Source organism: Musa acuminata, chromosome BXJ3-6 (genome assembly GCF_036884655.1).
Source record: "Musa acuminata AAA Group cultivar baxijiao chromosome BXJ3-6, Cavendish_Baxijiao_AAA, whole genome shotgun sequence".
NCBI lineage: Eukaryota > Viridiplantae > Streptophyta > Magnoliopsida > Zingiberales > Musaceae > Musa > Musa acuminata.
This window is the reverse complement of record NC_088354.1, coordinates 39888676-39914376: the sequence shown is the minus strand read 5'-3', so window position 1 is coordinate 39914376 and position 25701 is coordinate 39888676. Positions and strand designations below refer to the sequence as shown.

At 44.7% G+C, this 25701-nt stretch overlaps 6 protein-coding genes and 1 non-coding gene across 9 annotated transcripts; 4 read left to right on the top strand and 3 right to left on the bottom strand.

Annotated features, from left to right (window-relative positions):
• The first annotated feature begins 267 nt into the window (after positions 1-267).
• On the top strand, positions 268-339 carry TRNAD-GUC (transfer RNA aspartic acid (anticodon GUC)). The gene has a single exon. It is a non-coding gene; the product is annotated as a tRNA-Asp (tRNA).
• A 1989-nt stretch (positions 340-2328) lies between these two features.
• LOC135640595 (laccase-4-like) lies at positions 2329-5239 on the top strand. The gene is made up of 6 exons (XM_065155211.1): positions 2329-2486; positions 2555-2706; positions 2791-3035; positions 3109-3237; positions 3321-4277; positions 4349-5239. The coding sequence occupies exons 1-6, from the start codon at positions 2376-2378 to the stop codon at positions 4477-4479; spliced, it is 1725 nt and encodes a 574-aa protein (XP_065011283.1). The 5' UTR covers positions 2329-2375; the 3' UTR covers positions 4480-5239.
• Positions 5240-6057: 818 nt separating this feature from the next.
• On the bottom strand, positions 6058-10652 carry LOC103990265 (amino acid transporter AVT1C-like). The gene is made up of 11 exons (XM_009409342.3): positions 10280-10652; positions 9908-10197; positions 9178-9392; positions 9054-9077; positions 8771-8951; positions 8457-8676; positions 7787-7922; positions 7441-7603; positions 7141-7184; positions 6999-7061; positions 6058-6727 (listed from the first exon to the last, which is right to left on the bottom strand). Exons 1-11 carry the CDS (start codon positions 10471-10473, stop codon positions 6638-6640), a joined length of 1620 nt encoding a protein of 539 aa, XP_009407617.2. The 5' UTR covers positions 10474-10652; the 3' UTR covers positions 6058-6637.
• A 624-nt stretch (positions 10653-11276) lies between these two features.
• Positions 11277-13124, bottom strand: LOC135640586 (glycerol-3-phosphate acyltransferase 5-like). Its single transcript, XM_065155188.1, has 2 exons — positions 12461-13124; positions 11277-12381 (listed from the first exon to the last, which is right to left on the bottom strand). The coding sequence occupies exons 1-2, from the start codon at positions 13040-13042 to the stop codon at positions 11479-11481; spliced, it is 1485 nt and encodes a 494-aa protein (XP_065011260.1). The 5' UTR covers positions 13043-13124; the 3' UTR covers positions 11277-11478.
• An 873-nt stretch (positions 13125-13997) lies between these two features.
• Positions 13998-15486, bottom strand: LOC135641474 (putative cyclin-D7-1). The gene is made up of 5 exons (XM_065156836.1): positions 15220-15486; positions 15060-15146; positions 14877-14975; positions 14362-14778; positions 13998-14162 (listed from the first exon to the last, which is right to left on the bottom strand). Exons 1-5 carry the CDS (start codon positions 15484-15486, stop codon positions 13998-14000), a joined length of 1035 nt encoding a protein of 344 aa, XP_065012908.1.
• Positions 15487-18258: 2772 nt separating this feature from the next.
• Positions 18259-19908, top strand: LOC135641097 (noroxomaritidine/norcraugsodine reductase-like). Its single transcript, XM_065156141.1, has 5 exons — positions 18259-18635; positions 18736-18943; positions 19025-19241; positions 19325-19431; positions 19585-19908. Exons 1-5 carry the CDS (start codon positions 18559-18561, stop codon positions 19759-19761), a joined length of 786 nt encoding a protein of 261 aa, XP_065012213.1. The 5' UTR covers positions 18259-18558; the 3' UTR covers positions 19762-19908.
• A 333-nt stretch (positions 19909-20241) lies between these two features.
• Positions 20242-25455, top strand: LOC103990172 (protein HESO1). Of its 3 annotated transcripts, none has more exons than XM_065156140.1 (9): positions 20242-20528; positions 21342-21532; positions 22880-23041; positions 23664-23782; positions 23859-23954; positions 24094-24163; positions 24387-24517; positions 24704-24814; positions 24950-25455. In XM_065156140.1, the coding sequence occupies exons 2-9, from the start codon at positions 21364-21366 to the stop codon at positions 25292-25294; spliced, it is 1203 nt and encodes a 400-aa protein (XP_065012212.1). In that variant the 5' UTR covers positions 20242-20528; positions 21342-21363; the 3' UTR covers positions 25295-25455. The 3 variants fall into 3 exon arrangements, with proteins under 3 accessions (XP_065012212.1, XP_018683475.2, XP_009407504.2); XM_009409229.3 differs by having other exon boundaries at positions 20247-20528; positions 23604-23782; XM_018827930.2 differs by lacking the exon at positions 21342-21532 and having other exon boundaries at positions 20243-20528; positions 23604-23782.
• Positions 25456-25701: the final 246 nt, after the last annotated feature.

Here is a 25701-nt window from a genome sequence, read left to right as displayed (position 1 = left end):
GAAAACGGTCGCCATGTCTTGCCCTGTCTTTGATCGAGTCGCCAATGGCTGCAGTTCAAACTCCAACTCTGCAGAATCCCTCGAGCGAGAGAGTCGAGGGAACAAAAAGTCAAAATGAAGAGGCAATCTTCGATCTCTAGCTTAACCATTTACGAAGCAGAGCGATGGATTGTTCCCAGCCAAATCTCTCGCCCTTATCGTGAGAAAAAGGCTTTATAGTAATAATAAATTATATATATTATAAAATTTCGAAAAGATATCAACGAAGTCGTTGTAGTATAGTGGTGAGTATTCCCGCCTGTCACGCGGGTGACCCGGGTTCGATCCCCGGCAACGGCGATATTGTTTTTTGTATTATTATATATGGCCTCATGTCTAATTTTTCACCTATAACAATAACGAAATTATCCTCTTTTGCTCAATTTGTCTCACTTTTGGTTTCGACAAATTTATAATAATAATAAATAAATAAATAGATTATCGACTTATCGTTGAGAATGGATATATAATTCTTTTTATAGTCTAATGGATGATCATTGAGGTGAGACGATAATAATTATACATAGTTTTATATTATTATATTTATGGCCTCATGCCTAATGTTTCACTTGTAACAATAATTAATAATAACTAAATTATTCGGTTTTAATAATAATAATAATAATAATGAATCCTCGACTTATCCTCGAGAATGCATGTGCAAGTCTTTTTATAGTATAATGAGCGGACGATAATAATTATATATATATATATATATATTATTTGACCATCAATAGAATCATCAAAACTATAGTTACGAGATAACGATCTTATCGAGTCAGCTGTTCCGTCATCACCGTGTCATCGACCTCGTTAGGTGAAGTTGACCTCATAGAATGAGTGGGTATTGAGTCCGACATGACGTGTCAGACGAGTGGGCGTGAATGACATAAGCGATGACCCAATATGAGTACAGTGTAAAGGCATCTTGCTGTTCAGGGAGATAGTAGCACGAGAGTGAGACAACGGAGTTTGAAATTGATGGTGGTTTTCAACACGCTAATGAAGCTTAATATCATGTCGTGGTTCCATCAACGATCACACAATTGGTAGCAAAAGAACACGGTTTGACCTGATGGTCAACTCATAAAGAGGAGAAAGTCTTTTTGTATATACATTTATATATTCATTTCTTTTTGACCGAAGAGACAGAAATCTGTTCACAGAAGTTTTTTAAACAACATGTCCACTCTTCTTTGATTCTGATTAATATCACTGGAATTTGCACAAATCTGATACATTCCCAATTAAAGTTTGAAAGATTTGATTCACTATAAGACCATTACTTAGTCACACTCTCTTGCATGGAGTCTTCACTGTAACAGTTAACCTACAGCCTGTGGTGATTGCTACGTTTTTCCCTTTAAAGAACTCTGCAGGTTGGTTGTTCTTTTCATCTGCAGAAGAAGCATTTCCTACTGAAAGTATAGATGAGTTTGAGGTCTCCAATCAATAAAAAGAGCTAACAGCAGTGGAGAAGACTTGTTACCTGCCAGAAAATGAAGTGATTTGTGTGCCAAGCTAAGTCATATCATGATGGACTCTTGAATGTTATCCATCATCTTTACTATGTTGAGGATGGACAATAAGTATTCTTGGCTGTGCAATTTTCTTTTCCAGTGCAACTTCTCTTTCTTGGCTGTATGTTTTGAATGACCTTCTCTTTTATGAAGAAACAATGCACCATTTAATTCATGAATTCCATTGTTTCTTTTTCTTTTTGGCTTTAGAAACTAGAGAAATTTTATGAGCAACCATTCAAATTTGATCTTTAAGAGCAGCAATACTAACATCAATAATAGTGCATCACAGGATCTGGATTTTGGCCAGTAGCTTGGTCACAAAGCTAACAAGTTAGTGATTATAAGAGAGAGAGAGAGAGAGAGAGAGTTGGTATGTAGTAAGTACAGTGGGTTCTGTTGAATTCGATTTCAACAACCCTATGCTTGCACGTTAATACCAAAACGAACGATCCAATATTCAAGTGTTGTCTTTGTGATCACGAAATGGCTTTTGGTTCTTAATTGATTTGAATCCACTTCAAACAGTCGCCTAAGAAGAGAGAATCTGTTGATATGACTTTTGAGAGTACTGCACTTCCAATTTCAATCGAAATTTTCTTTATGAACACTCTAAAGTTCAGCTCGACCAACGCCTTTGCATCTGAAAGATTTCATATCTTACCTATTAAACCAAGCCATCTCCTGCATATATATATATATATATATATATATATATATATATATATATATATATATATTACATATTGGACGTGCTCTTATCCATCTCCATTGACTGTGCCAATACTACGGGCTCAACTCGTTCACCGTGCATCCATGGGTGTTGTTTCTTCGGCAGTTCCTGTGAGAACTTTGCTTCTCGCGGCGACCATTTTGCTCGCGTCGGCAGAGCTCTCATCTGGTGCTACGAGGCATTACAAATTCGATGTTGGTTACGTACTTAGAGATGTCCATGAAACCTAGTGGAAGCAGGAATAAGATTTACTCTTTTGCAGATAACACTGCGGAATGTGACGAGGCTGTGCAAGACGAAGAGCATTGTGACGGTGAACGGGGAGTTCCCGGGGCCAAAGATCGTCGCGAGAGAAGGTGATCGTGTTGTGGTTAAGGTGGTGAATCATGTTGAGAAAAACATCACCATACACTGGTACGTTGAGCTCCTTTTGCTGCATGCCGCTCTCATCTCAACGCCTCAGGTCAAGTTTGAGCGACACGAGCTTGGGTGGTGCAGGCATGGCATAAGGCAGCTGCGCAGCGGATGGGCGGATGGCCCAGAACACATCACTCAGTGCGCCATCCAAACCGAGCGGAGCTACGTCTACAACTTCACCCTCGCAGGTCAGAGAGGCACGTTTTGGTGGCATGCACATGCCTCTTGGCTGAGGGCCACCGTCTATGGCGCTCTCATCATCCTCCCCAAGCCCGGCGTTCCTTACCCGTTTCCGAAACCGTACAAGGAAGTCCCTATCATCTTCGGTAATCATAGGATCTTGCGTTTATTGTATGGCTAAATGAATCATAATAATCTCATGAACACTTGATGTTGCAGGTGAGTGGTTTAATGCAGATCCAGAGGCTGTCATTGCCCAGGCTCTGCAGACTGGTGCAGGGCCAAATGTCTCTGACGCTTACACGATCAATGGTCTTCCCGGGCGCTTGTATAATTGCTCGGGAAAAGGTAATCTCCTATCGGAGAAGACCGCCTTAGAACTCATCTCGCCATGTCTTTGCTGCTAACATTATGATTTGCATGGTTGAAAGATACGTTCAAACTGAAGGTGAAACCCGGGAAGACATATCTACTTCGACTGATCAACGCTGCACTCAACGACGAGCTCTTCTTCAGCATCGCCAACCACACGGTCACCGTCGTCGAGACCGACGCCAATTACGTCAAGCCCTTCGACGCTGACACCGTCCTCGTCACGCCCGGCCAGACCACCAACGTCCTTTTGCACGCGAAGCCGACGTTTCCCAACGCCGCTTTCCTCTTCGAGGCGCGGCCTTATGCCACCGGGCAAGGCACGTTCGACAACACCACCACCGCCGGCGTCCTCGAATACCCGAACCCGATCGGTTCCGGCAGCACGAAGCTGCCGCTCTTGAGGCCGGCGCTTCCATCTCTTAATGACACTGCTTACGCCACCAACTTCTCCAGCAAGCTTCGCAGCCTCGCGGATGCTCGGTATCCCGCCAACGTGCCGCGAACCGTCGACCGACGATTCTACTTCACGGTCGGCCTCGGCGCCGACCCCTGCCCCGCGAACCAAACTTGCCAAGGCCCCAATGGCACCAAGTTTGCTGCGTCCATCAACAACGTCTCCTTTGCGTTCCCCTCCACCGCTCTGCTCCAGGCTCACTACTTGGCTCGGTCTTACGGGGTGTACACGACGGACTTCCCCAACAACCCTCCGTCTCCCTTCAATTACACGGGGACTGCCCCCAACAACACGTTCGTGAGCCATGGAACGAAGGTGGTAGTGCTGCCGTTCAACACCAGCGTGGAGGTGGTGATGCAGGACACCAGCATCCTAGGGGCGGAGAACCACCCGATGCACCTCCATGGCCACAACTTCTACGTGGTGGGGACAGGCTTCGGGAACTACGACCCGATGAACGACCCTCCCAAGTTCAATCTGGTCGACCCCGTGGAGAAGAACACCGTCGGCGTCCCGGCCGGCGGATGGCTCGCCATCCGCTTCCTTGCTGATAACCCTGGTAAGCGTACGACCGTGCAATCATATCATCTTCCAGCTTCGGTCAATAACGTTGACGTGGTTGCGTGACAGGCGCTTGGCTCATGCACTGCCATATCGACGTGCATCTCAGCTGGGGGTTGAGGATGGCGTGGTTGGTCAACGACGGGGCACTCCCCACCCAGAAGCTGCCCCCTCCGCCATCCGATCTCCCGAGATGTTGATGCTGACCGTTCGATGGGTTGATTCCTCCTCCTCTTGGGCTTGCTGCTTTATTATTATTATTATTATTATTATTATTTTGGACCGTAATTTTGTCTTCATTTTGTCCTTGTGAGGTTTTCGCATGAGTGAAATCGATGTCATGTATGCATGATTTGGTGCAGTAGAGTCCAATGCTCCGACTGGTCCACGCACCACATGCCCTGTCTCGTGTCCTCTCTCGTAAACACCTTAAACAAAGTTATCCAAGCCCACGTGGCAGACAAAGCTACATTGCAGTGAAAATTTTGCCTTGCCACTGTTTCCCTAAACAACACATCATGGGTAGAAACGCATGATGTGGGTTGACACTTATTCCACATGATCTTAGAATGAAACTTGGACAAAGGCTATGGTGGTAGGTGCATGCATGGATGTCCCTATTTGAGGGCACGTACAGCCGCGGAGGCCTCGTGGAGTAGCACTTGCTGTCGACTGCGTGCCCTCAAAGTTTACTCGGATCTCCACCACGTAATGTCTCCACGAACGTCACGACAAAAACTCATCATAGTCGTCGATTCTACGTGGCCCCACTCCCCCTCCACGCCAATAATTGGTGGATCAGAAAGTTCCTGATGCGTTGACCGTTGACAACGTCCGATGAGCTCGTGCGCGATGCCGATCGGACGGTCGCGATGGAGTTGGGATCCACGTGGGCACGCGGGCAATTTGGACGGCTCGCATCGCGTCGGCATCGTCACGAACGCTCATTGTCGGCGCACGCTGCGATCACCCGAACGACATGGCGAGGGAGGAGTCAGTGATTCCGCCGTCGTTTGCATCGCCGTCATTCTGAGGGTAAAAGTCCATTCATGAAGTTTGATCCGTAGGCGAAGGACGAGGCCTGCTTTCGTCTTGCTGCTTCGGTGTGGTCCGCCATGCGCTGTGTCCAGGGTGGCCGCCCGGAAGATCCAAATCACGGTCGCAGCGAGGAATGAAAAGGCTGGTTGGTTTCAGAGGTCTCGTGCAGTGCCAAATCCAGGGAGCTGACAAGCTCGGGGACTGCGGAGATCAGTCTTTCACTTCTTTCTCCGCCAGTGATTCACCGCGGTAGTCTCGGCGACAGATTCTCCGCAGAGAAAGGTGGGGCCTGTTGATGGGGTGGTAATGGCAACCACCGTCGCTGCTCTCCCCCTCTCCTCTGTCTATAAAGACAATTCACCACACTGCAACCTCACGCTTGCTTTCCTCTCCCTCTCTATCCCTCTCTCTCTCTCTCTGTCCGCATTCCGCTAAGCCAGTCAGGGCAGCTGTTGTCAGATCCAGAATTGAGGATGGAGGTGTACATGGATGAGAAGTGGAAGCTGTCGAAGAAGGGGGACAGGGGAAGGAGAAGCATGACGCAGTCCTTCTCCAGGCGCTGCGCGAGTCTGGTTAAAGAGCAGAGGGCAAGGTTCTACATCATGCGCCGCTGTGTCGTCTTGCTCATTTGCTGGAGAGACTACTCCTGACGAGACCCGTCCTTCTTCTGCTACTGTCTTCTTCTTCTTCTTCTTCTTGGTGGCAAAGATCTTTCAGCTTTATCCAACAAGAGAGATGGTGAAGTCGAAGGACAAAATTAGGTTTCGTGTATAGATATATATATATTTGATCTGATCTCCGATATCAGCTTTTTAGTTCGAGTAATTTGGTTGATGTGGTAAATGGTTGAATTAGAAGCAGAGACTAAAATGAAAGAAGAATCATACAGAGACAAAGTGAGAGTGATGTTCTTCCATTTGCAGCTAATGGAACAAACCATCACCTGATGACATGAACTAGAATCAACATAGATCAGAAGAACATAGACTAAAAATGAAAGAAGAAATCAAGAAGATAAGTGAGAATTATCTCCTTCCTTTTTCAGCTAATAAAACAAACCATCAGCATCTTCAGTCAATCTGATGATAACATGCCCAGAAAAGGGACAAGTGAATTAGATTACACACCAAAACATCTTTTAAGATGTAACATCTATGTCCATCTGATCAGAGACCTTCCAAGGGACCTTTGTCACTTGATCTGCACTGGTTCATCCTTCACAAGTACTAAGCTGATGGCAGAGAGCCATGGAACTATTTCTTTGGACTTACTGTAGCATACTTCAGAATCAGATTGGCACTTGCAAAGAAGCTGATGCTTTTACTGATTGACCATTTGCTTGATCGAGGAAATCGAGCCGATGAAGGAGCTTACTAGTCCGATCACGATAATTAGAACACATACTGAAGCCTGAACAGAGAAATATATGATCAGTCCAACTACACAACATTGCCTATGAGCCATCTAATGAATGATGCCAAGGTACTAACCACTGGCACTCAAGTCTCCTTCAATCAAATCATGCATTCCATGTGAAGATAATTGACTAGGATTCAAGAAAACGTCCCAAAAAATGAAATAGCACATGCTTTTTGTCCCTCAATTATCTTCATATGGAATGCATGATTCGTAGACGACGACTATTAGCTTAAATGTGATATGGTAGATGACTATATTTTACCTGTATAAAATCCACAGATCTGCGCTTGATGCTGAGGTAGCACGAACAGGGTAAAATGAGAGCCTACATGGCATTGATGGTGCGGTGCAAATTAGGAGAACTCTCTTGGAAGAACAAAATATTAACCTCAATGGAAACTTACCACTAGCATTGTGAAAACAGATCCAAGCAGTGCCATCACATATCCTGCAGTCAAAATGAACTATGATTAAGCCTTTCCTAGCAAATTGATAGAGCATTGCAAGTCCAGAAATGTGCGATCAGAAGCAGTCGAGAGTACTCAAATCTCAAAGAAATCAAAACTCTCCTAGAAATGACCTGAAACTAGATTGTTGTTTTGCATATATACCACAAGATGATGTGACTGAAATGGTTTCTTGGTTTGCACTATTCAAATATATTGCAAATTTGTAACTAAGATTTTATGTGAAAGGATTCTCACCAAAGAATGGCAGCGTAAGTGCCACAACCAATGTGGAGAGAACCAGAAATGTTCTGAGCGAGAGCATGACTATATTGGATTGACTAGTTGAAGGCAGCAGCTCTTCCAGACTCAGCGCGACTGGAGTCATAGTCAATGCATATTTTGAGAGTGGATTTATAACCTACAATTCACAGACCAATACGGTTGTCAGTAGAAAAGTAATTAATTAAGAGATATAAATCCTTGGATCTGCTTCATTTACTTATCAAGATCTGGAAATCAAACAGTTTCATAATTTGCAGATTGATTATTAGAATTAGAACAATAATTATATGAAACGATTCATGTAATAGTATTGCCATACCGTAGTCCATACTGCAACCTTTGAAGCCAAATATTGGCGAGGCATGTTTAGTGTAAACTGAGACTTAAGAGAATCACCAAACATCAGATACCCTGCCACAGCTACCGCAGAATACATAATCGTGCACAACACGAAGCTGCATGTAAAATATGCTTTTAGCACAAGTATAACTATTAGTCAGTGAAGATAATAATAATATCTGACAAGAACACTGATTGAAGAGTAGGATCCTCTATAACTTTCTAACGGCAACAGTGATGTAGGATCGTCATCGGGAAAGTTCACAAAAATATATAGTTTCTCTGATAACATAATTTTATGAGTTTTGTATGCTGGAGATGCGCATGCGGTCCTGTTACAGTAACCTGACAAAAAAATTGAACCAGTTGTTTCCATCTCAGCAATAAGCGAGTTAATCCTATCAGGCCCAAAGAGGAACCATATTAGAGAGTTCTAATTTCAACGGAGGGATGCGAATGCAATCCCGGTTGTTGTTATTTACCATAATTCAAGATCCTCAATGATGGCTCAGTCAAAAAATGGAATGATTTCTGAGGTCATTACTACCTCAGAAATAAACATGTAATTCTGAAGATACAACTTGAAAATGTATGCACATTCCTCATAAAACAATGATATTTGAAAATGGTAATGATTTCTATTGCTGTACCAGATTATGAGGACAGTCGGAAATTGAGATGGTCTCTTCATGGAAGAATATATATTTGGGAAAACCGAATGCCCAGAGTAGCCAAAACCATATAATCCAAGAGCAACCGGAAGATCCACCAGATTTAGTGCCCTTCCACCCGGATGGAATCCTATTTGATCTACCACACCCCCCCAGAGCAAGCAGATTATGACCAATATCGTCGCAACCACCCCAGCAGCTGACACAAAAAAAGATGAATACCTCTGGTTCAGGTTCACTAGAACATATTGAGCAGTCGTTAGCGAGTTCGGTGAGTTTTCCAAATGCATCACCTGAAAGGTAAGATAGCACGCTCAGGTTCTTCAGCCAAACAGTCGGAAGAACTGCGATGGCTGTTGTCAGAGCAAAGAGCTGGTGAGGGCTTAAATCAAGTCCCAAGAAACTTATGCTGGCATCTGGGAATATGAATGTCAAGCTATCACTCACTAGAATTATGTACTCCACACAACACCCCTGAAGAGGCAGCAGTCAGAGTGAATTCTACTAACCGAAAAGTGGTACAAGCACAAGACAATTTGCAAACCGAGCTAATAATTCTCAAAGATTTTAACTTACATAAAGTTCCAGGTAGAGTACTATCTGCATCAAAATCAAAATTGTGTGTGTCAGAATTGGGTGATCATTGAACAGAACATGTTATGGGGTGCATGAACAGATGGATAGTTGCTTGAAAACTTACTGATATAAATATGCGGCCAGACAGGCCGAATGCCGCATGTCCAATATCAGGATAAGTCTTAAGTCCGGGAAAGCTATCCAAACATCTCTTTAGCAAAATACCAGTGTAGAATGAGATGGAAGCCAGACAAAACAGCAAAAGCATGCCCAGCCATCCGCCTTCTTTGACTGCATACGGTGTCGATAGCAGTCCCACTCCACACAGAACATTAATTCCTGATGATTTACAATATTTTAGCAACTGAATCACAAATCACAGACACACAAATCATGTTTTTCGTATCATGAAAATTATCCTAATGAACTAAGGCACAGACAGAACTCCACCTACAATGCTTTAGTTTAACAAATGTGTTTAGACTTTAGACAATGTATGTTCCAAACTGGTTTTCTTAGTAACACCTAACAAATTCATGAGACTGAATTTTAACAAGGAGCCTAAGAAAGATGAGTTCTTTGGCTGGATGGAATGGTATGAACAGTAGAAACTTAATTAGCTCATTTTAGTTTTTATGAGCATCCTGCACAATTGGAGCTTATGCAACTGATAAATTTCGTTCAATAGTAACCTCGAATAAGATTCTAGAGAAAGAGAAGAAGAAACATGTTTAGAATGCATGAACAAATAAGAAATTTGGTGCATTTAAGCTGCAATTCTTAAAAGTTGAATAAACTGCCCAGTAAAAGCAGAAAGAGGAAAAGGATGGTGGAGTGCATCGACTTAATGATACCATTGACCACTGCTTGAGCAGCAGAGCATTGATGTGGTGGAGGCAATTCACAGTAAGAAGCAAAAGCAAAGGAGCTTTTCATTGGAACATCGGGAGGAGGAATTGCCTCAGGTCCATCGTGGCCTGTCACCGAATCATAGGACACGAAGGGTTTGGTAAAGGATAGCTCGTCTTCGTGGGTGGAAACCATCGAAGCCCTCAGGAATGAGCTGCCCACGCGGACCAAACTGGATCCTGCCAAGAACCCAACTCTCGGAGATGGCACGCTGCTAAATACGTCGATCGATGGCCTGCAAATTACAATCACCAAACCCATCACGGTTCCCCATTTGCGGCTCTGTTCTTCCTCATTGGATTACGGGAGAGGAGTACCTGTAGCTCTGAGGCCAGGTGGTCTGATAAGAACTGGGATCTCCCCCAATGTGATCGCCGTAAGAGGACGCCGAGGAGGGCGAGGAAGACGATGGGGAGCAGTCGGATCCACCGTGCTGGTGGGCGAGGTTGTCCTCGTCGTCCGTCTCGAACACCACGCCCCTGTCGGGCCCCATCTCTTCGTCCGTCTTCATCGGCTCCCTCCTCTCTCTCTCTCTCTCTCTCCGTTCCCAAACTCCTCAAAGCTCGAATCTGTATGCTTCTCCAGGCAGATGGTGGAATCTTCCTCCAGGGAAGGGTGTCTGAAACGGAATTAAAGGGCGGGGGAGAGAGAGAGACAGAGAGGACGAAGGAGTGCACGTACGTAAGTGGTGGCGATCACCGGGGCTTCTCGTACACGTGTCGGAAGGGGGAGGGAACGGTGGCCGCGGTCAGCGCAATGTGCGCGTAGGGAATCGTCGACGGTCGTTTCGGGTGCGTTACGCGGAGCAGATATGGAAACCCACAAAGTGTTACCACTTATGGAAAGTTGGGTGGCCTTCCGATACCAAATTATTCTTTCATTGAATGAAATGATACGATATCTTTCTGAAATAAAGAAAACAGTATATATATATATATAAGGTTAAATAGACTAATATGTTTGAATTAATTGGCATTAATCGTGTCATTGATATAAGAGAGGAGATCGGAGTTGGTAAGATCAGCGATCTATTAACTTAATAGATGTAACATTAAATGATTAAAATGGTTAGGTCTACTTTATAACACAATTCGATCTTTTTATTATTTCTCGTTTACAACTAATTAAAATATGATATAGTAATGATTTCGGACTATTATGTGCCTTCAGCTCGATTTATTGATGATGAGATAATTAACAAATTAACTTGTTGAGTATAAATTAATTAAATTTATGTTAATAATATTATACTGATAGTAGTGAATGCTTAAAGAAATATATATGATAAAGAAATATATCATATAATCAAAAAAATTACTTGTAAGAATGCAATATATATTCCTTCATATAATCATGTTTACACAATAATTGGTAATTATTTACTACATCATGCGGAATTCAACAATTAGTAATACATCAAATGAATCAAATATATAAGAATGCAAAATAAATCCTATTGACACAATGTTTACTGCAAACCCCCTGCCGGGGGCAACCTTCCCTACTGCAGAAGAAATCACATCACCTCCTTCACTCTTGCCATCCATGGTGTAGTTGATTTGAAGTTGACCGTGCCGTCGTTACCTGCAAGCACCCTGTACTTGTCCTTCCTCGTGAAGTTGGTGCACTCGAACCCAAGCGTGGCGCCGAGAATCCTCTGCACATAGTTGGCCACATCGTATGGGCTCTTCCCCGCCGAGCACGTCGCCTCCATCGGCAATTGGTTAAGGAAAGTGACCTCGTACACCGGCCTTGGGTTCATGAAGAAGAAGATTGGATCCATGGCTTTCCATCCCCTGGCTGTCGTTGCATGGAAAAACCCCACTCGGTAGTTCATGGCCACCGGCACGATCTGGTCCGTCAGCTCGGCGAAGAGCGCGCTGAACCTTAGCAAGAAGGGCTCCCGGCACGTCGTGCCTTCCGGGCACACCACGAGGTCGCCTTTCGCTAGCTCGGATTTGATGCGCTCCGCGTCGACCCGACGGTCCCTGGTCAGTCGAATCGTCGGTATCGGCGACAGGATCTCCGACAGGCGGGAGATTGAGTACGTGACGGCGGCGACCTTGCGGCCGAGGACCATGGAGAGGACCACCGGGTCCATGAGGGTGCGGTGGGTGCACACGAAGAGGACGCCGCCCTTCGAGGTGACAGCTGGCGGCGGAGGCCGTCCTCGCATGATGAGCTTCCCGCCCAAGAAAGGTGCAACGGCGGGGATCCACCGGATGGGGATGATCAGACCGATGGTGATTCGGACGAAGGCCACAACGACGCCGAGTGGCATCCACAGGACGATGAGGAGCGCCGTGAGGGGTGTGGGGCGAGCGACGAGCCGGCCATCGTGGAAGACGACGGGCCGAGGCCGGCTTAACTCTTGGCTCTGCTTCAGGTCACAAGCTGCCATCGGAAGGTGATACTGTTCCTGCATGCACCAAATGGAATTAGGGTTCTTATCAGACTGTAACAAGATTCAATCATGGATGCATCAACAGTCTTTGCACCTTGCAAAAGGACAAGAACGACCGCGCCGACGTCCGTCTGCCGAAACCCGCATCAGGCTTGTCATCTTTAAAGATTGCGCGCAGTTTGCAGAGGGGCGAGTCCTTCTCTGCTCGCTTGAAGAAACCGGTGGCATATCCGAAGCGACTGATCTCGAGTTCACGCCCCACAACGTCGTCGGCATGCAGGTGATCCTTCACAAACCTCTCCACCATCACCCGTGGCCAACTCGTCACCACCACTCTACTCTTAAACGAGCTGAACACGCTCCAAGCCGCCATGTTCACATCATCCATGAAGAACTTGGGGAGGACCGCTCGTGCCACCGCTTCCATCTCCGACTCCCGCACCCCGGCCACGGCCACAAAGACCGTGAGCTGTAGGCTGAGTCCCGCCATGCCGATCGAGTGGAGCAAGCGAAGCAGAGGCCACAGGAACAGCAGCGCAGCGAACCGGATCAAGCCGGACGTCTCGAACGCGAGGAGCATGAAGTAAGGAAACGGGTCGACGTCGTCGAGGAGCGTGCCTTCGAGCTCCGACACGATGGAGCCGGACTCAGGCCGGCCGGAATGTCGATCCTCCATCTCCCAACGCCTATCGCCCGTTCGATGATGTGTCTTAATCCTTTGGAGGCAAACGAGGGGGATGGATTGGCGATGGGAAGTTGGCGAGAACCGCGGCATGAGATATATACACAGGGGGGAGCACGAGGTGGCGTCCATGGCAGCGTTCACGGGAACGTTTCCATGGAGGGGGGAATAGGGAAGCTGAACCGCTCTCAACTACCAAGGAAATGTGGAGGCGTCTCTTTACCTCACACGCCATGCAACGCCAGAGCAGGGGTTGTGAACCTAAACCACATCAAGAAGACAAACTTGTAGGCTACTCTCACTTTATTTGGTCATCCGTTCGCCCTTTGTTGACCTTGGTTTGCTCGTGGAGACTGTGCCTACCTCTGACCCAACTTCCGTTTTAATACTCCTAACGTAACGAAGTTGCCGCAGGAGAGACGCAAGCAAGCTCGCTCGCTGGCTTATTTATGGCCGCATTACAGATCTGGTTGAGCTCCTTCACTTCCCTTTCGAGACTTGGGAAGCTTAATCTGGCACTTCCTTATCCACATACGCTCTTTGACTTTTGTGTGTGAAATTTCCCACCGTTGACCGAAATCAAGTTTGATCCAAATCTAATCCTACCGTTGACCGAAATCAAGGTTGATCCAAATCTAAGCTAGATTTATGATCAGGTCTCTACGTGGGTAAATGTATTTGCTTAATCTGAGAGATCGATTCATGTAGAGCTGTCTTCTTCTGCGTGGTGTGTACTCATCAAGTTAGACATGAATTACATGTTTGATTTCTGAAAATTGCGAGCAAATGACTTCTACACCAAATAGATTTAGTCACGACTATATGATGCAATTTGCAAGAGGATATATATAAATTATATTAGACGCAAACTTCTGTCTTAATTCCAGCGGAAGAATGTGTTTCCACTCTAAATACACTTAGCACAAGCTGAATCACAGAGGGTTGGGCATCAGGACACTTCTGGTTCGGGAGAAGGATTCTTGATGCCGCGAACATGTACAGGTCTATCACTGTGTTCCGTCTTTTGCTTCTTGCAATGGGGTTCTTCCTTCGAGACGAGCTGAAACCCGAAGCAGTAGGACTTTGTTTGCAAGGAGATCAAAGGTTTCGGATCCTACAGGATAACACCGTTCTCTTCTGTCGGTGTTTGTTTACGGAATTGCGTACGTCTTGAGAGATCATCCATCATCTCCTGGCATTCATTCACCTCGCTCTACAAAGCTTACCAATGTAAAAACGTGGTGCTAATAATATATGAGAGAGTTTTGACTGAGATTTCGATCGCGAGAGGGGAGAAGGCTGAGTAATCTTACCATGTTTTGCACAGGATTCGGAAGGGCGAGAAGGGAGAAGGCAGCTTCGCTCCCTGCCAAGGTTTGCAGAGCCGATGCCGCCACGGTGGACTGATGAAACCTCTGGAATCTGCTGTCTGGCCATGGGATTCCCATGACGAGCCAAAACATGGTCAGATTAATTAGGCGGACTGTCTCCGCTGATACAGTAATGATCGTCCGAGATGCATGGGATGTTCGTGTACCTACTAAAGCGCAGAGAAGGAGATCGATCATGCGAGGAATGTACGGGGAGTGGACGTGACTTAAACCCCACGTAAACACTTCCACGTACGTGTAGGCCGTGATGCATGCGAGTCTCCAGTCGAGCGTCTTGAGGACCGTCAGTTCCATCTGCTGGATCGTTCTCGCGTCAAACGAGTGCCCCAATTCCTCCATCTAAATCGATTCATAAGCTCGTCAGGAGATCCTAATATTTCTCTCCAGAAAACAAAACACCATAATATTGCTGCCGTAGGTGGATACATGCATCAGACCTGGAGATCATGCAGTGAAGGCATGGAGACCTCGTCCATCTTGGAAGCAATGGATAGGCAGGCCACCGATAGCAACTCCATCATCCAATCTTCCCATCTCTGTCCACGTTCACCAAAAGAAGTAGGACCGTAGTGAGCTTACTGTTGCCTTGGTGGATGCATGTGAAGAGGTAGCTAAATTACCACAGTACAATTCATGGAGATGAAGCGATCCAAATAATTCACAGCGTTGAACGCCGTGCCAGTGGCCAAATTCAGCCGGTTGCAAACCTAATGTTCATAAAAAATTGTTAGCATCGAGTTGAAGGTACAATCTCCGATGAGCTTTTCGTGTACACAGTACCAGTATGATGTATTGTATCGCTCTGGTTCTTGCGGCAGGCAGATAGGAAGATCGATGCAGCTGATGGGAGTAGCCATGGCAGGGCAAGTACCGGTGCTCCCTCCGCAGGAGATCATGCAGGATAACGTCGCGGTCTTCGACGGCGGCGCTGCTAACCATCGACGGTGGAGGCGAGGGGGAAGGAGAAGCTCGTGCAGGTGGAGGTGTCGGGCTGAGAACGAAGGGCTCCTCGTCGCAGAGAAGGCAAAGACCGCTGTCCTCCATCATCCCCATACTGACGAAAAGGTTCTCTGACAATTCCAAGTACCTCGCAGCTTTTGCAGAGAGAGAGAGAGAGAGAGAAAGAGAGAGAAGTACGCAAGCTGTGGAATCCAGTAGACATCCCATACATCGTTCGCAGGTTTATATGCACCACACTACACGACACGACAGGATATCAAAGGACGTGGAAGTTACAGGCAGGTGATCACGTAAAGAAGTGGGAGGGTTATCCATGCGGTCAGGTTGGTGGTGGCTTTAAGACATGGGAGGGTTGCCCTCATGAGGAGGGGTAAATGCCAACGGAACAGTTTAACCGATGGCGTGACGGTGCACGAGAACGGGCCCCCTGCCTTCATAAGCAGCGGATCCACGGATGATCACGAATCCGGGATCCGGGATCCGCATCAGCACAGCGATCACGAATCTTGATGACATCTCGACGGAGGACCATTAGGCAAAGCCTGATGGGGACCGTTCACGTTTTTTGACCTCGTCACACGTGAATCATAATTTATTACTGTATTTGAATTCTTAATCGCTACAACTATTATGACACGATTTAGTCTCTTGTTTATTGGAAGGATAAAATTAAGAATTATAATTGATGAGGATAGTAATTATGATAAGATTCGGCCGACGATGTCTCGCGCAACAGCACCTGGTCAATGCAGACCGGAACGTCGACCGAGGCGCATTAACATTCTGCCAAAGCTCAATTCTTCACGCAACGCCAACACAAAGTCAGACGCTACCAGCCTGCCCCCTGCAAGCGGGCAGCTCAGGAAGCAGTATGCTTCCCTATAAATACCCTCTCGTTCATTAGAAAGGGGAGGAGACAGACACATAAAAATACTTCTTCATCTGAAACCCCCTTCACATCTGCTAACTTGATCATCGAAGGTGTCAGGCCGAGTGCCTCGGCCCGACCTTTGTGCAGGTGCGAAGCCGAAGGTCCCCTTCGGACATGCAGACGAGGAGTTCTTGCCCGGAGGAGACGGCTACACTGTTCCGATCGGACACTGCACCCGATCGCCTCAGCGGGCTCGAGGAATGCCCCAAGGAGATCCCCGTCGTCCGGACCCGAACCGAGCCGCGTCGGTCCCGAGGCCACGGCTCAAAGTTGTTTCCCACAACAATAATCGAACTGACAATTTTGGTTCCTAATCAAGGAATCGATAAATGCCATCAAAACAATCTTTTTCGTATGAAATCTAGCCCAAAGAAAAAAGCAGGACGCATCCGCCGTGCTTTGAGATTCGTGCGAAGTTCCCCTGAGGCAGCGTGAGATCACTCTAAAGGTCACTCCGCTTCCCTCTCCGATACTGCCTGGAGCAGCGTTTCTATTGCAGGAAGCAGCCGAGGGTTGGCTTCGAGAGGAGAAGCAATCGACCTGCTAAGCAATTACAGCAATCGGAAGTAATTAAGAGGAGGTTTAGCAACAGTAATTGCTCATCAGTCAGGAAGACACTATGAAATGATGTCTCAGGCACGCCATAGTGGAGGACTTATATGCATTTGGAGCGACGATCCACACCTGCACCCTGAATGAAGCGGAGCTCAATGGGTGGCGAAGAACTATAATGTCACAGGGACCGTTTGCGATGTCTCATCTCCAGCTGATAGAGAGAAACTAATGAAGGAAGTCAACTCCACCTTCGAAGGAAAGCTCGATATCCTGTTAAGCTCCATGGCTGACCATTCCATCGGTTTCACTATAGCTTGTAAAAAGGAAGAACAAAGTCCAAAGCTGGTTTGATCTTTACGTAGGTTAACAACGCCGGGGACAAGCTTTCTTAACCCAATCGTGTCTATAACCCCTGAGGACTACAAGTTTCTGATGAGCACCAACTTCGAATCTGCTTTGCATCTGAGCCAACTCGCGTACCCCCTCGTCAAGGCATCAGGAAGAGGAGGCTGCGTCGTCAACGTCTCTGGTTGGTGGACACAATAACGCAGAGTTGCATGTTTCTCATGGCCGTGACATCGAATAGATTCTTGCGTTCCGGCTGCTCTCTATGTTCTCATGCATATGCTTCGGTTGATGCGATCTGAACTTACATGAACGAAATGTTATGAGGCTTCTGCCTTGAGTGTGTCCAATGCCATGTCTACATATCTGCAACAAACCTTGTCACCCCTCTCGGTGGACTTGGTATACCCATGGAAATATGTGGCTCAGAGGAAGATGGCTGTGCTTCCAGGACCGACGGCTGGTGGCCTTGCGGGCGCATGCCATGCACCATTTCCATGACTCTCTCGAGATAAGTCTTCCCTGATCTTTGACCATTTGAAGCACATCTTCCCTTCTTCGATGGCGGAAACTTTTGGCTATTGACCAAACCTTCTTAGCTTTATGAGAGGACGACGACTGAGTTGTCTCTCTATCTTCCACCAGAGTCGGAAACCCGACATGAACAGACCTTGACAGCGAAAGGCAAACTCTTCTCGTTCTTTTGTAATCCTCCTCGGTTCATCAGAGTTTGGATTTTTGTCTTTAATTATCGCAATCCCTACATTTATTATACATTTTAAATATAATTTCCTTTTTTGTGAATATAAAAAGTATAATATATTTATTAAATATTTTATATTACGCTTACAGTGTGATCGCTTAATCCATTAGTTCAACCAATAAACTTCTCATTCAAGGCTTGATCTGATCGATATCGTCCAAAGCAGGAGAAGTCTGGTTTGATCCACTCCCTCTCTGAGTCCAAGCTTCCGAACACGTGAAGCGCATTTGTAGTCTCTTCGACCGGTGTCGTAAACTTTTTGGCTGTTGACCCAAATCCTGTGGCTGTGTGCTACTCCACGAACAGAGACATCTACTTCCTTCTTCCACCGCAGAAAGATAAAGGGCCTCCTTCCACGAAGCCAGCCTTCCGCTCGATTAGGTTACTACGACCGCATAAGAATCGCCGCCGGGCTGCTTGACGATTCTCCAAAGGTTTGCGAGGCGCCATACAGTCCACCACGTAGCTAAACGACCCACCGCGCACGGCGTTCATCCAACCCTTTAGATTTCCCCCCATTATATAAGTGACAGAGAGACCCTGAACACCACAAAAGAAGGAAACCATGGCTGGCAATGCAGTGGATAGATGGTCTCTTCGTGGAACTACGGCTTTGGTCACCGGAGGCACCAAAGGAATCGGGTACTCTACATGTTCTATGCTTTTGAGGGACTCTCATCATTTCTAACTTGTTTGTGATTTCTGGGCAATATGAGTTCAAGTATGATGGTCAACATTCCAGGTACGCCATAGTTGAAGAATTAGCTAAGCTTGGGGCCGCGGTCTATACGTGCTCTCGGAACGAAGAAGAGCTTAGAAAGTGCCTGCAACAGTGGGAGGCAAAGAACTTTAAGGTCACGGGATCCATCTGCGACGTCTCATCTGCAGTGGAGAGAGAGAAACTGATGGAGAAAGTGAAGTCCGAGTTCGATGGAAAGCTCAACATTCTGGTAAGTATCGCAGGAGAAAGGATCCAAAGCAGTAGTAGATTTCTACCACTGATCCACCTGTTGTGTTTGTTCTTTGTGTAGGTTAGTAACGCAGGGACGGGCAGTATGAAGCCGGCAATGGCTGTCACCCTCGAGGAATACAAGTTTGTGATGGGTACCAACTTCGACTCAGCGTTCCATCTGTGCCAACTGGCCCATCCTCTTCTCAAGGCTACAGGACGAGGCACCATTGTGTTCAACTCCTCCATTGCAGGCATGGTGGGCATAGATAATTTCAGTGTCTATGCAATGACCAAAGGTATAAATGAAGCTGGCAATTCGTCGAACACTTTCCTTCCATAAGCTGTTCGACATCATCGTCTTCTTCTTCTTCGTCTTCAGGAGCGATGAACCAGCTCACCAAGAACCTTGCTTGTGAGTGGGCCAAGGACAACATCCGAACGAACAGCGTCGCACCGGGATTCATCAAGACCCCTCTCATCAAGGAAGTAATGGCCCTCCCTCTTCACCTCGTTTAGCAATTTCCACCGAAACCCTTCGTGAAGTGCACAGCGGATGCATGCGTGCGACTGCAGAGTGCACGACGAAAGGTCCTCATGAACGACTGCGGTATGTACTAATGTTTGGCGTCCCGATCGCAGGCACTTGAAAATGAGGCGTATGTAGCGGCGGAGACTCGTCGTATCCCTCAAGGGCGTCTCGGTGAGGTCGAAGACGTGGCGCCTTTGGTGGCTTTCCTTTGCCTCCCTGCTTCTTCCTTCGTCAATGGCCAAGTCGTCGTCGTCGATGGAGGTCGGATTGTGAACGCCAACATCTGATGTCTCTGCGGCGGCTAATTCTTCTTATTCTTCTCCAATAATTGTTAGCTATGGCTAATAGATTACTACCATATGCTGACTGCCTCCGCATTCCGACGTGACATGCAATCAATAATAAATCGAATGTATTTGGGTGAACATAAAAAAGCTAAATCGAACATATTGGATATGCATGTTAACAAAAAAAAGATCCGACCCGCCGCGGTCATTAGATGAGCCCAAAGCGTGCCATTCATTGCTTTGCGACGTTGCGAACCTTTTTCCGTACGGCCCATCTCTTTATTGACTTGCGTCAACCAAAGTGCGGGTCTCGATCAAACGGCCCACGTCCGAGCGGCCAGTGGGCTCGTAAAAGGAACACCGAATCGAGTCCCCAAAAGAATCTCCCTCGCCTCGTTCATGAGCGAGTTCCCATTGCCGTGCTGTGGACCCCGCGTCGTCCTTTCCATACCTTGCGGTCGAAGAAAATTATATGGGGACGTGGGTCTGGGGCCCGCGTGCCGGGACTCGGCACCACTTGGGAGCGCGTTGGGAAAAGGAGGAGGGCGAGATCGGGCGAAGCAACCTCGGCTAATTCGCCGATGGATTAACGAGCGCCCCCACCACGCTCCCCGCCGTCTCGATCTATATGTACTCTCCACTTCACTTCGAGTTCGAGTTGGGGGAGAGGGAGCGATTGCGAGCCGGGATAAATCTTTGATTCGTTGGTTGCTCGATCGATCGATCTCGAGGATGTACTGATACGATTCGCTGCTGAACCCTTACCGGTGAGTAATCTTCCTCCCTCCATGCTAATCTCTTGATATTTGCTTCTTGTTATCCATCCGATTCGTTTTAGGTCGGCGGCACGGGGCATGGGTTCTAGGGAAGAGTTTTCTCTCTTAGGAGGATAAAGGCGTTTAGGGTTTCCATTATAATGGTAGGATCCATGAAGATGGGGGCTCTTCTTTCGGTTCTTTGGCTGTGTTAGTTTTGAACGGCATTTTCTTGCTGCGAGATTCTTGATCAGTTGAAGATTTGCGTTCTTGAACAGCATTTTCTTGCTGCAAGATTCTTGATCAGTCGAGGATTAGGTTCCATTATACCTGTCAATGTCGGCTTATAAATGTATTATACACAGAACTGAATTGCCCCTTTTTAGATTTCTTAAAATAAACAACATGATAGATGCTAACTATGAGAGTTGGCCAATTGTGCACCCCATTGGATTCTAAAAGAGGTCCTAAAACCAATTTAATTGACCTTTAGAAAACTGAAGCTACGTTGAACACAAGTTTTAAATCTTAATTGAGATGTTAACTGATTACGTTTGGATGATTACTTAACATGAATGATCTAATCCGATGCATTGAATGATTGAACTCAAGATACATCCCTTTAAGACTGTAAAGATACAACAGTGTTGAGTTCCATTCAGCAGAGCTTTGATATTCTGTAAGCTTGTTCACAGGAAAAGTATTATTTGGCATCTTCCAGATCTTGTCTGAATTGAGCTTACGGACTACATATGCTATCCTCTGTTGCTGCCAATATCTTAATATTATGATAATTTTCATAACTAGCCTGTCTGGATCTTGCAGTGTATCTGTCGGTCAATCATCAATGGAATATTATAACTCTTCATCAATTTCCAGTGATAGACTTGGTGTGCTTGGGCTCTGTCTCAGAGACATCCTTGCTGAGATTAAACCAGAAGATAGTGATCGAATTAAACGGTTGAATGCAATTAATCAATTTTCAGATTATCTTAGAACTGTGCAAAGCTTGAGGGGTAATTTTTCTTGGTCAGTTGCTTTTATTTTTGTTTTCTTGTGCCAATGTAGTTGTTGTACTATCTTTTGACCTTTTCTCCACTGTAATTATAAAATGATATGGTGTAAAGCAATTACAATGATCTTCATGATTTAATATACTGCTGGTGAAAATGCATCATGGTTTCTTCCAGTTATTGTGATTCTTAAGAGTTTGGAAGTTTATACTCATCATAATAAGAGAACCATATGGATGTTGCATTTTCACCGATGATGCTGCATTAGAAAAATGGGGTCAAGCATGTCAGATGTGAAGTTAGTTTGTGAGTGGGATTTCCTCGATTCTTGACCATATTTAAGAAATTATGATTCATTTGGCTGACACTAACATGTTCACTGGAATAATTGAATACCATGAGATGCTTGAACTTAAAGAGTACGAGTGTGAATTTTAATCTCAATCAGGTCTCAAATTAAGTAGTGCACATTAAGTAGAAGTGTAGGACAAAATCAAGTTCTCTCACATTGTGGACACTGTTAACATGTGGTGCATCTAGGATCTGAAAATTTAAAATTGATGTGAACATATTTTTTTACTTCTGTTTTTTGTACTCCAATAAAGTCTAGGTTGTAGTGGTCCTATTTTACATCTACTGCATTGAATTTGTTGAACTATTTTGTTGCATTAGATCCACTCTTTTTTTTTTCTTGATATTTGTTGGTTTTCTTTTTAAAAAAACCTTAACTTGCTAGTTGAATCTCATCATACTTAGTCTCAGTTTTAAGTTTGAGACCATGACAAAATACGTGGCAATACAAAGTTGTATCTTTTAAGATTGAAAAAACGAAACTGACAAAGACGCCTTCATAAACAGCAATTTTCTTTTGAATTTGCCAATTCATAAGCCACTTCTCTCCCATTTATCTTGAAGAAGTAAATTTCAATGTTTTATGTGCATATGTATGTGGGTTATGAAATTTATAGCCTTATTTATACAGATTAATAATGAAAATGAAAAATCAAATGGTTTAGAAAATATATTGTTATATGGATTAGTGGATAGCTTCCATCTCTCTGATGCATTACTTACAATACATAATTATCATGCATTAGTTGATTCGATAGATGAAGAGAGGCATTTTTTTTCTATAAAAGCTTCTATCATAAACAGTGTTATAACTCTGATCTTCATGCACCTGTTTTTTTGAAGTATGAATCTCTAGAAGTTGGATGAGATAGTGCAGATGTGGTTTTATTTATTATCTTTTTCAAGAATACAAGTACATAAACCATACACATATCACTAGTATGTCACATTTTTCTTATGTTTCCAGTTGCACTTAAAAGCACCTGATTGCATTTGTAGGTGCTGTAGTAAGGCCATTTGGATCTTTTGTTTCTAATCTTTACACCAAATGGGGTGACCTAGATGTCTCTGTCCAACTTGATAATGGCTTGGGGGATTCTGCAAGCAAAACTGTTAAAAGGAATTTGCTCAGGGACATAATGAGAGCATTGCGAAGATATGGTAAGCAACTGTTCTTTTCTTAAAACTATAATTTTTTTCATCCTTGTCTAACTCCTCTCTCCGTGTATGGCTTCTGTGTGTGCCCTACTTTTCTGCAACCTCCCTGTCTTCTTTAACCAATTTATATATAATTTTTCATTTTTCATTAAACAAAATGTTATATCATTTATACTATTGAGTGTTCCAATTATTTATAAATCAATTAATCTCAACATTTCAGTTCCTACTCGACTTCAGTTATTTTCCTTGAAGCATACTGGTAAGTGTGTTCTTTGCATCACTGAGGCACGTGCTTCATCTCATGAGTAGACTAATAGAGATGTTAGTGTCTTATTGTGCCTTGAGCCTTCGGACACCTTTGGTTGTAGACTTTTCAGAATGCTTATCCTTGCAAAAACTTCATCACCGGTAGCGTCGTTGAATTTGATTATATGATACTGTTAGATAGTATAATAGGTTTTCAAACAACTAAAAGCGTCATAGTCCTACTTAGTTCTGCTGCTAGTACGTGGCATCATCAAAGGTGCTTGAATGAGATATTGCACTTTCGTTTCTTTTACAGGTGTTGCTCGTTACATTCATTTCATTCCTAATGCGAGAGTCCCTCTGCTTATATTTGAAGGCAACTACCACAATATTTCTTTTGATGTCTCCATCGATAACCATCTTGGTATAATGAAGTCGAAGATCCTCCTCTGGATTTCTCAAATGGATGAGCGGTTCCGTGACATGGTTTTATTGGTCTGGCTTAGGTTTTCATGGAACAACTACTTTCTGTAGTTTCATCTTGGATTGTTAATTTAATTCCCTTTTTCAGACGAAGGAATGGGCCAAAGCACAAAACATTAATGATCCCAAGTCTGGAACTTTGAATTCATACTCACTATGTTTGATGGTTATCTTCCACTTTCAGGTAGAACCTTGACCTTGTGATCCTTTCTGTCCTTTGCTTCAGACAGCAGCAGCTACTATTTAGCTGTTGATTTGAGACGATTAGAAATTTTGGATGCCCACAAAAATTTCTGCTTTTTATTCTTTCCTTTTGTTTTCAGACTTGCGAACCTCCAATTTTACCTCCGCTCAAGGAAATATATGGAGGAAACATTTCCGATGATATCACAGGTACAGATCATCTAGTCCTGATTTATGCGACAGCATGTGTTATTTTCTGACCATGTTCGCATATGTCTGACTTGCATACCAGCATACATAGATTTGTGGTGTGTTTTGTGATTGTGACCATGGCACAGATATGCGTATATAGGTTTACAAGCTAGCATACACAAAATGAGATCAGGTTGCTTACATGAATGATAAGTTGTTTGCACATGTCTGTTTAATGCAGGATGGAGTTCCATTTCTGAGAGGCACATCGAGGATGTATGTGCTGCGAACATAGAAAGGTTTCGGTCCCGAAATTTCAGGCGGAGAAACCAAAGCTCTCTTGCTCAACTTGTGGTGTCTTTTTTTGATAAGGTATTCCCATTCACCTACACTTGCACAACATTTAGTAATCAATATGACAAGCCAGGAACCAGGCATTATTAGCTGAGAGCTTCCTCTAAGCTACATCAGTCTGGACAGGAACTACCAGCATCATTTATTACCTTCTCACGAGGCATTAAAACTTTCTAATAAAGATTTAATCATATCTTTATGCAGTTCTCTGAAGTCGAAACCGTAGCTTCAGAATATGCCATCTGCACACATACGGGTAGATGGGAAAGAATCGACAGCAACCTGGGATGGGTCAGAACATCACGTAGCATGCTTGTAAGATTGTCCTGCACCAAAAAAGAGATTACTAGCCATATTTCTCTGTGTTTGTGTTGACACACATCATGAACTCTTTTCCCAGTCTTTACTGACTATATTGTTTTGGATGTCAATGAACACCTTTCGTTACAGATTGAAGACCCCTTCGAGCGACCAGAGAATGCGGCTAGAACTGTTGGCCCGAGTGAACTACGTGTAGTATCGAACGCATTCACGGATACATACAATAAGCTTTCTTCTAGTTCCATGCTCGCTAATCGCAACTCCTTGATCTCCAGTTTATCCAGGCCTCGCGTTAGTTCACAGCTTGGAGTGCGCTCAAGGGTGCATTATAATACTACCGGGACCGCAGCAATCGATTCTGTTGTCCTAGACCGGTTTGAGAATGTGATGAGACTGGATAGGCAATCTCACGCCTCGACTTCTGCTGCGACAGTCTCACGGCGAGCTAATGAGAATAATACCCAACGTTGGTGACCGCAACATCTTAATTTCTCTTATCTGGGGCTTGCAATTAGTGACTGGCTTGAACTTTAAATTGGAATATGGTTGTTGCCAAACCTGGGAACAAGTTGTATTTCAGAACTAGGATCTTTGTGGTTTTAGCTTTAATTTTATGATTTTGAGCTGGGCGGAAATCCTCTCTTTTCTCGTGGACATCTATAAAAAAGAGTATGATGTATATAAATCTTTTTCAGTTACGTACGATTCTATTAAAATGTTAAAAAGAGTAGGATGAATTATCAAAAACAAAAAAGAGGCATTCATTACAGAAACACATCAATTTTAAAGTACTTTTATCCAAAACATTACATTTCAATACATTTTTATAACACAAATATATTTTCCCTGAACCGATTAAAAAAAAAAACCCCACCTAAGAG

Excerpts from the sequence above, each read along its gene's own strand:
- LOC135641097 (XM_065156141.1), top strand. The coding sequence starts at position 18,559 with ATGGCTGGCAATGCAGTGGATAGATGGTCTCTTCGTGGAACTACGGCT. Across the intron at positions 19,242-19,324 it reads TGTCTATGCAATGACCAAAG|GAGCGATGAACCAGCTCACC; the intron begins GTATAAATGAAG and ends CTTCGTCTTCAG. Across the intron at positions 19,432-19,584 it reads AGACCCCTCTCATCAAGGAA|GCACTTGAAAATGAGGCGTA; the intron begins GTAATGGCCCTC and ends TCCCGATCGCAG.
- LOC135640595 (XM_065155211.1), top strand. The coding sequence starts at position 2,376 with ATGGGTGTTGTTTCTTCGGCAGTTCCTGTGAGAACTTTGCTTCTCGCG. Across the intron at positions 2,487-2,554 it reads CGAGGCATTACAAATTCGAT|ATAACACTGCGGAATGTGAC; the intron begins GTTGGTTACGTA and ends ACTCTTTTGCAG. Across the intron at positions 2,707-2,790 it reads AAAAACATCACCATACACTG|GCATGGCATAAGGCAGCTGC; the intron begins GTACGTTGAGCT and ends TGGGTGGTGCAG.
- LOC135641474 (XM_065156836.1), bottom strand. The coding sequence starts at position 15,486 with ATGATGGAGGACAGCGGTCTTTGCCTTCTCTGCGACGAGGAGCCCTTC. Across the intron at positions 14,976-15,059 it reads TCTCCATGAATTGTACTGTG|AGATGGGAAGATTGGATGAT; the intron begins GTAATTTAGCTA and ends GAACGTGGACAG. Across the intron at positions 14,163-14,361 it reads CGAATCCTGTGCAAAACATG|GATCCGAAACCTTTGATCTC; the intron begins GTAAGATTACTC and ends GTTATCCTGTAG.
- LOC103990172 (XM_009409229.3), top strand. The coding sequence starts at position 21,364 with ATGGAATATTATAACTCTTCATCAATTTCCAGTGATAGACTTGGTGTG. Across the intron at positions 24,164-24,386 it reads CATTTCCGATGATATCACAG|GATGGAGTTCCATTTCTGAG; the intron begins GTACAGATCATC and ends TGTTTAATGCAG. Across the intron at positions 24,815-24,949 it reads GAACATCACGTAGCATGCTT|ATTGAAGACCCCTTCGAGCG; the intron begins GTAAGATTGTCC and ends CTTTCGTTACAG.
- LOC103990265 (XM_009409342.3), bottom strand. The coding sequence starts at position 10,473 with ATGAAGACGGACGAAGAGATGGGGCCCGACAGGGGCGTGGTGTTCGAG. Across the intron at positions 8,952-9,053 it reads TACTCTACCTGGAACTTTAT|GGGTGTTGTGTGGAGTACAT; the intron begins GTAAGTTAAAAT and ends CTGCCTCTTCAG. Across the intron at positions 8,677-8,770 it reads CGTGCTATCTTACCTTTCAG|CTGCTGGGGTGGTTGCGACG; the intron begins GTGATGCATTTG and ends TTTTTGTGTCAG.
- LOC135640586 (XM_065155188.1), bottom strand. The coding sequence starts at position 13,042 with ATGGAGGATCGACATTCCGGCCGGCCTGAGTCCGGCTCCATCGTGTCG. Across the intron at positions 12,382-12,460 it reads CGTTCTTGTCCTTTTGCAAG|GAACAGTATCACCTTCCGAT; the intron begins GTGCAAAGACTG and ends TGGTGCATGCAG.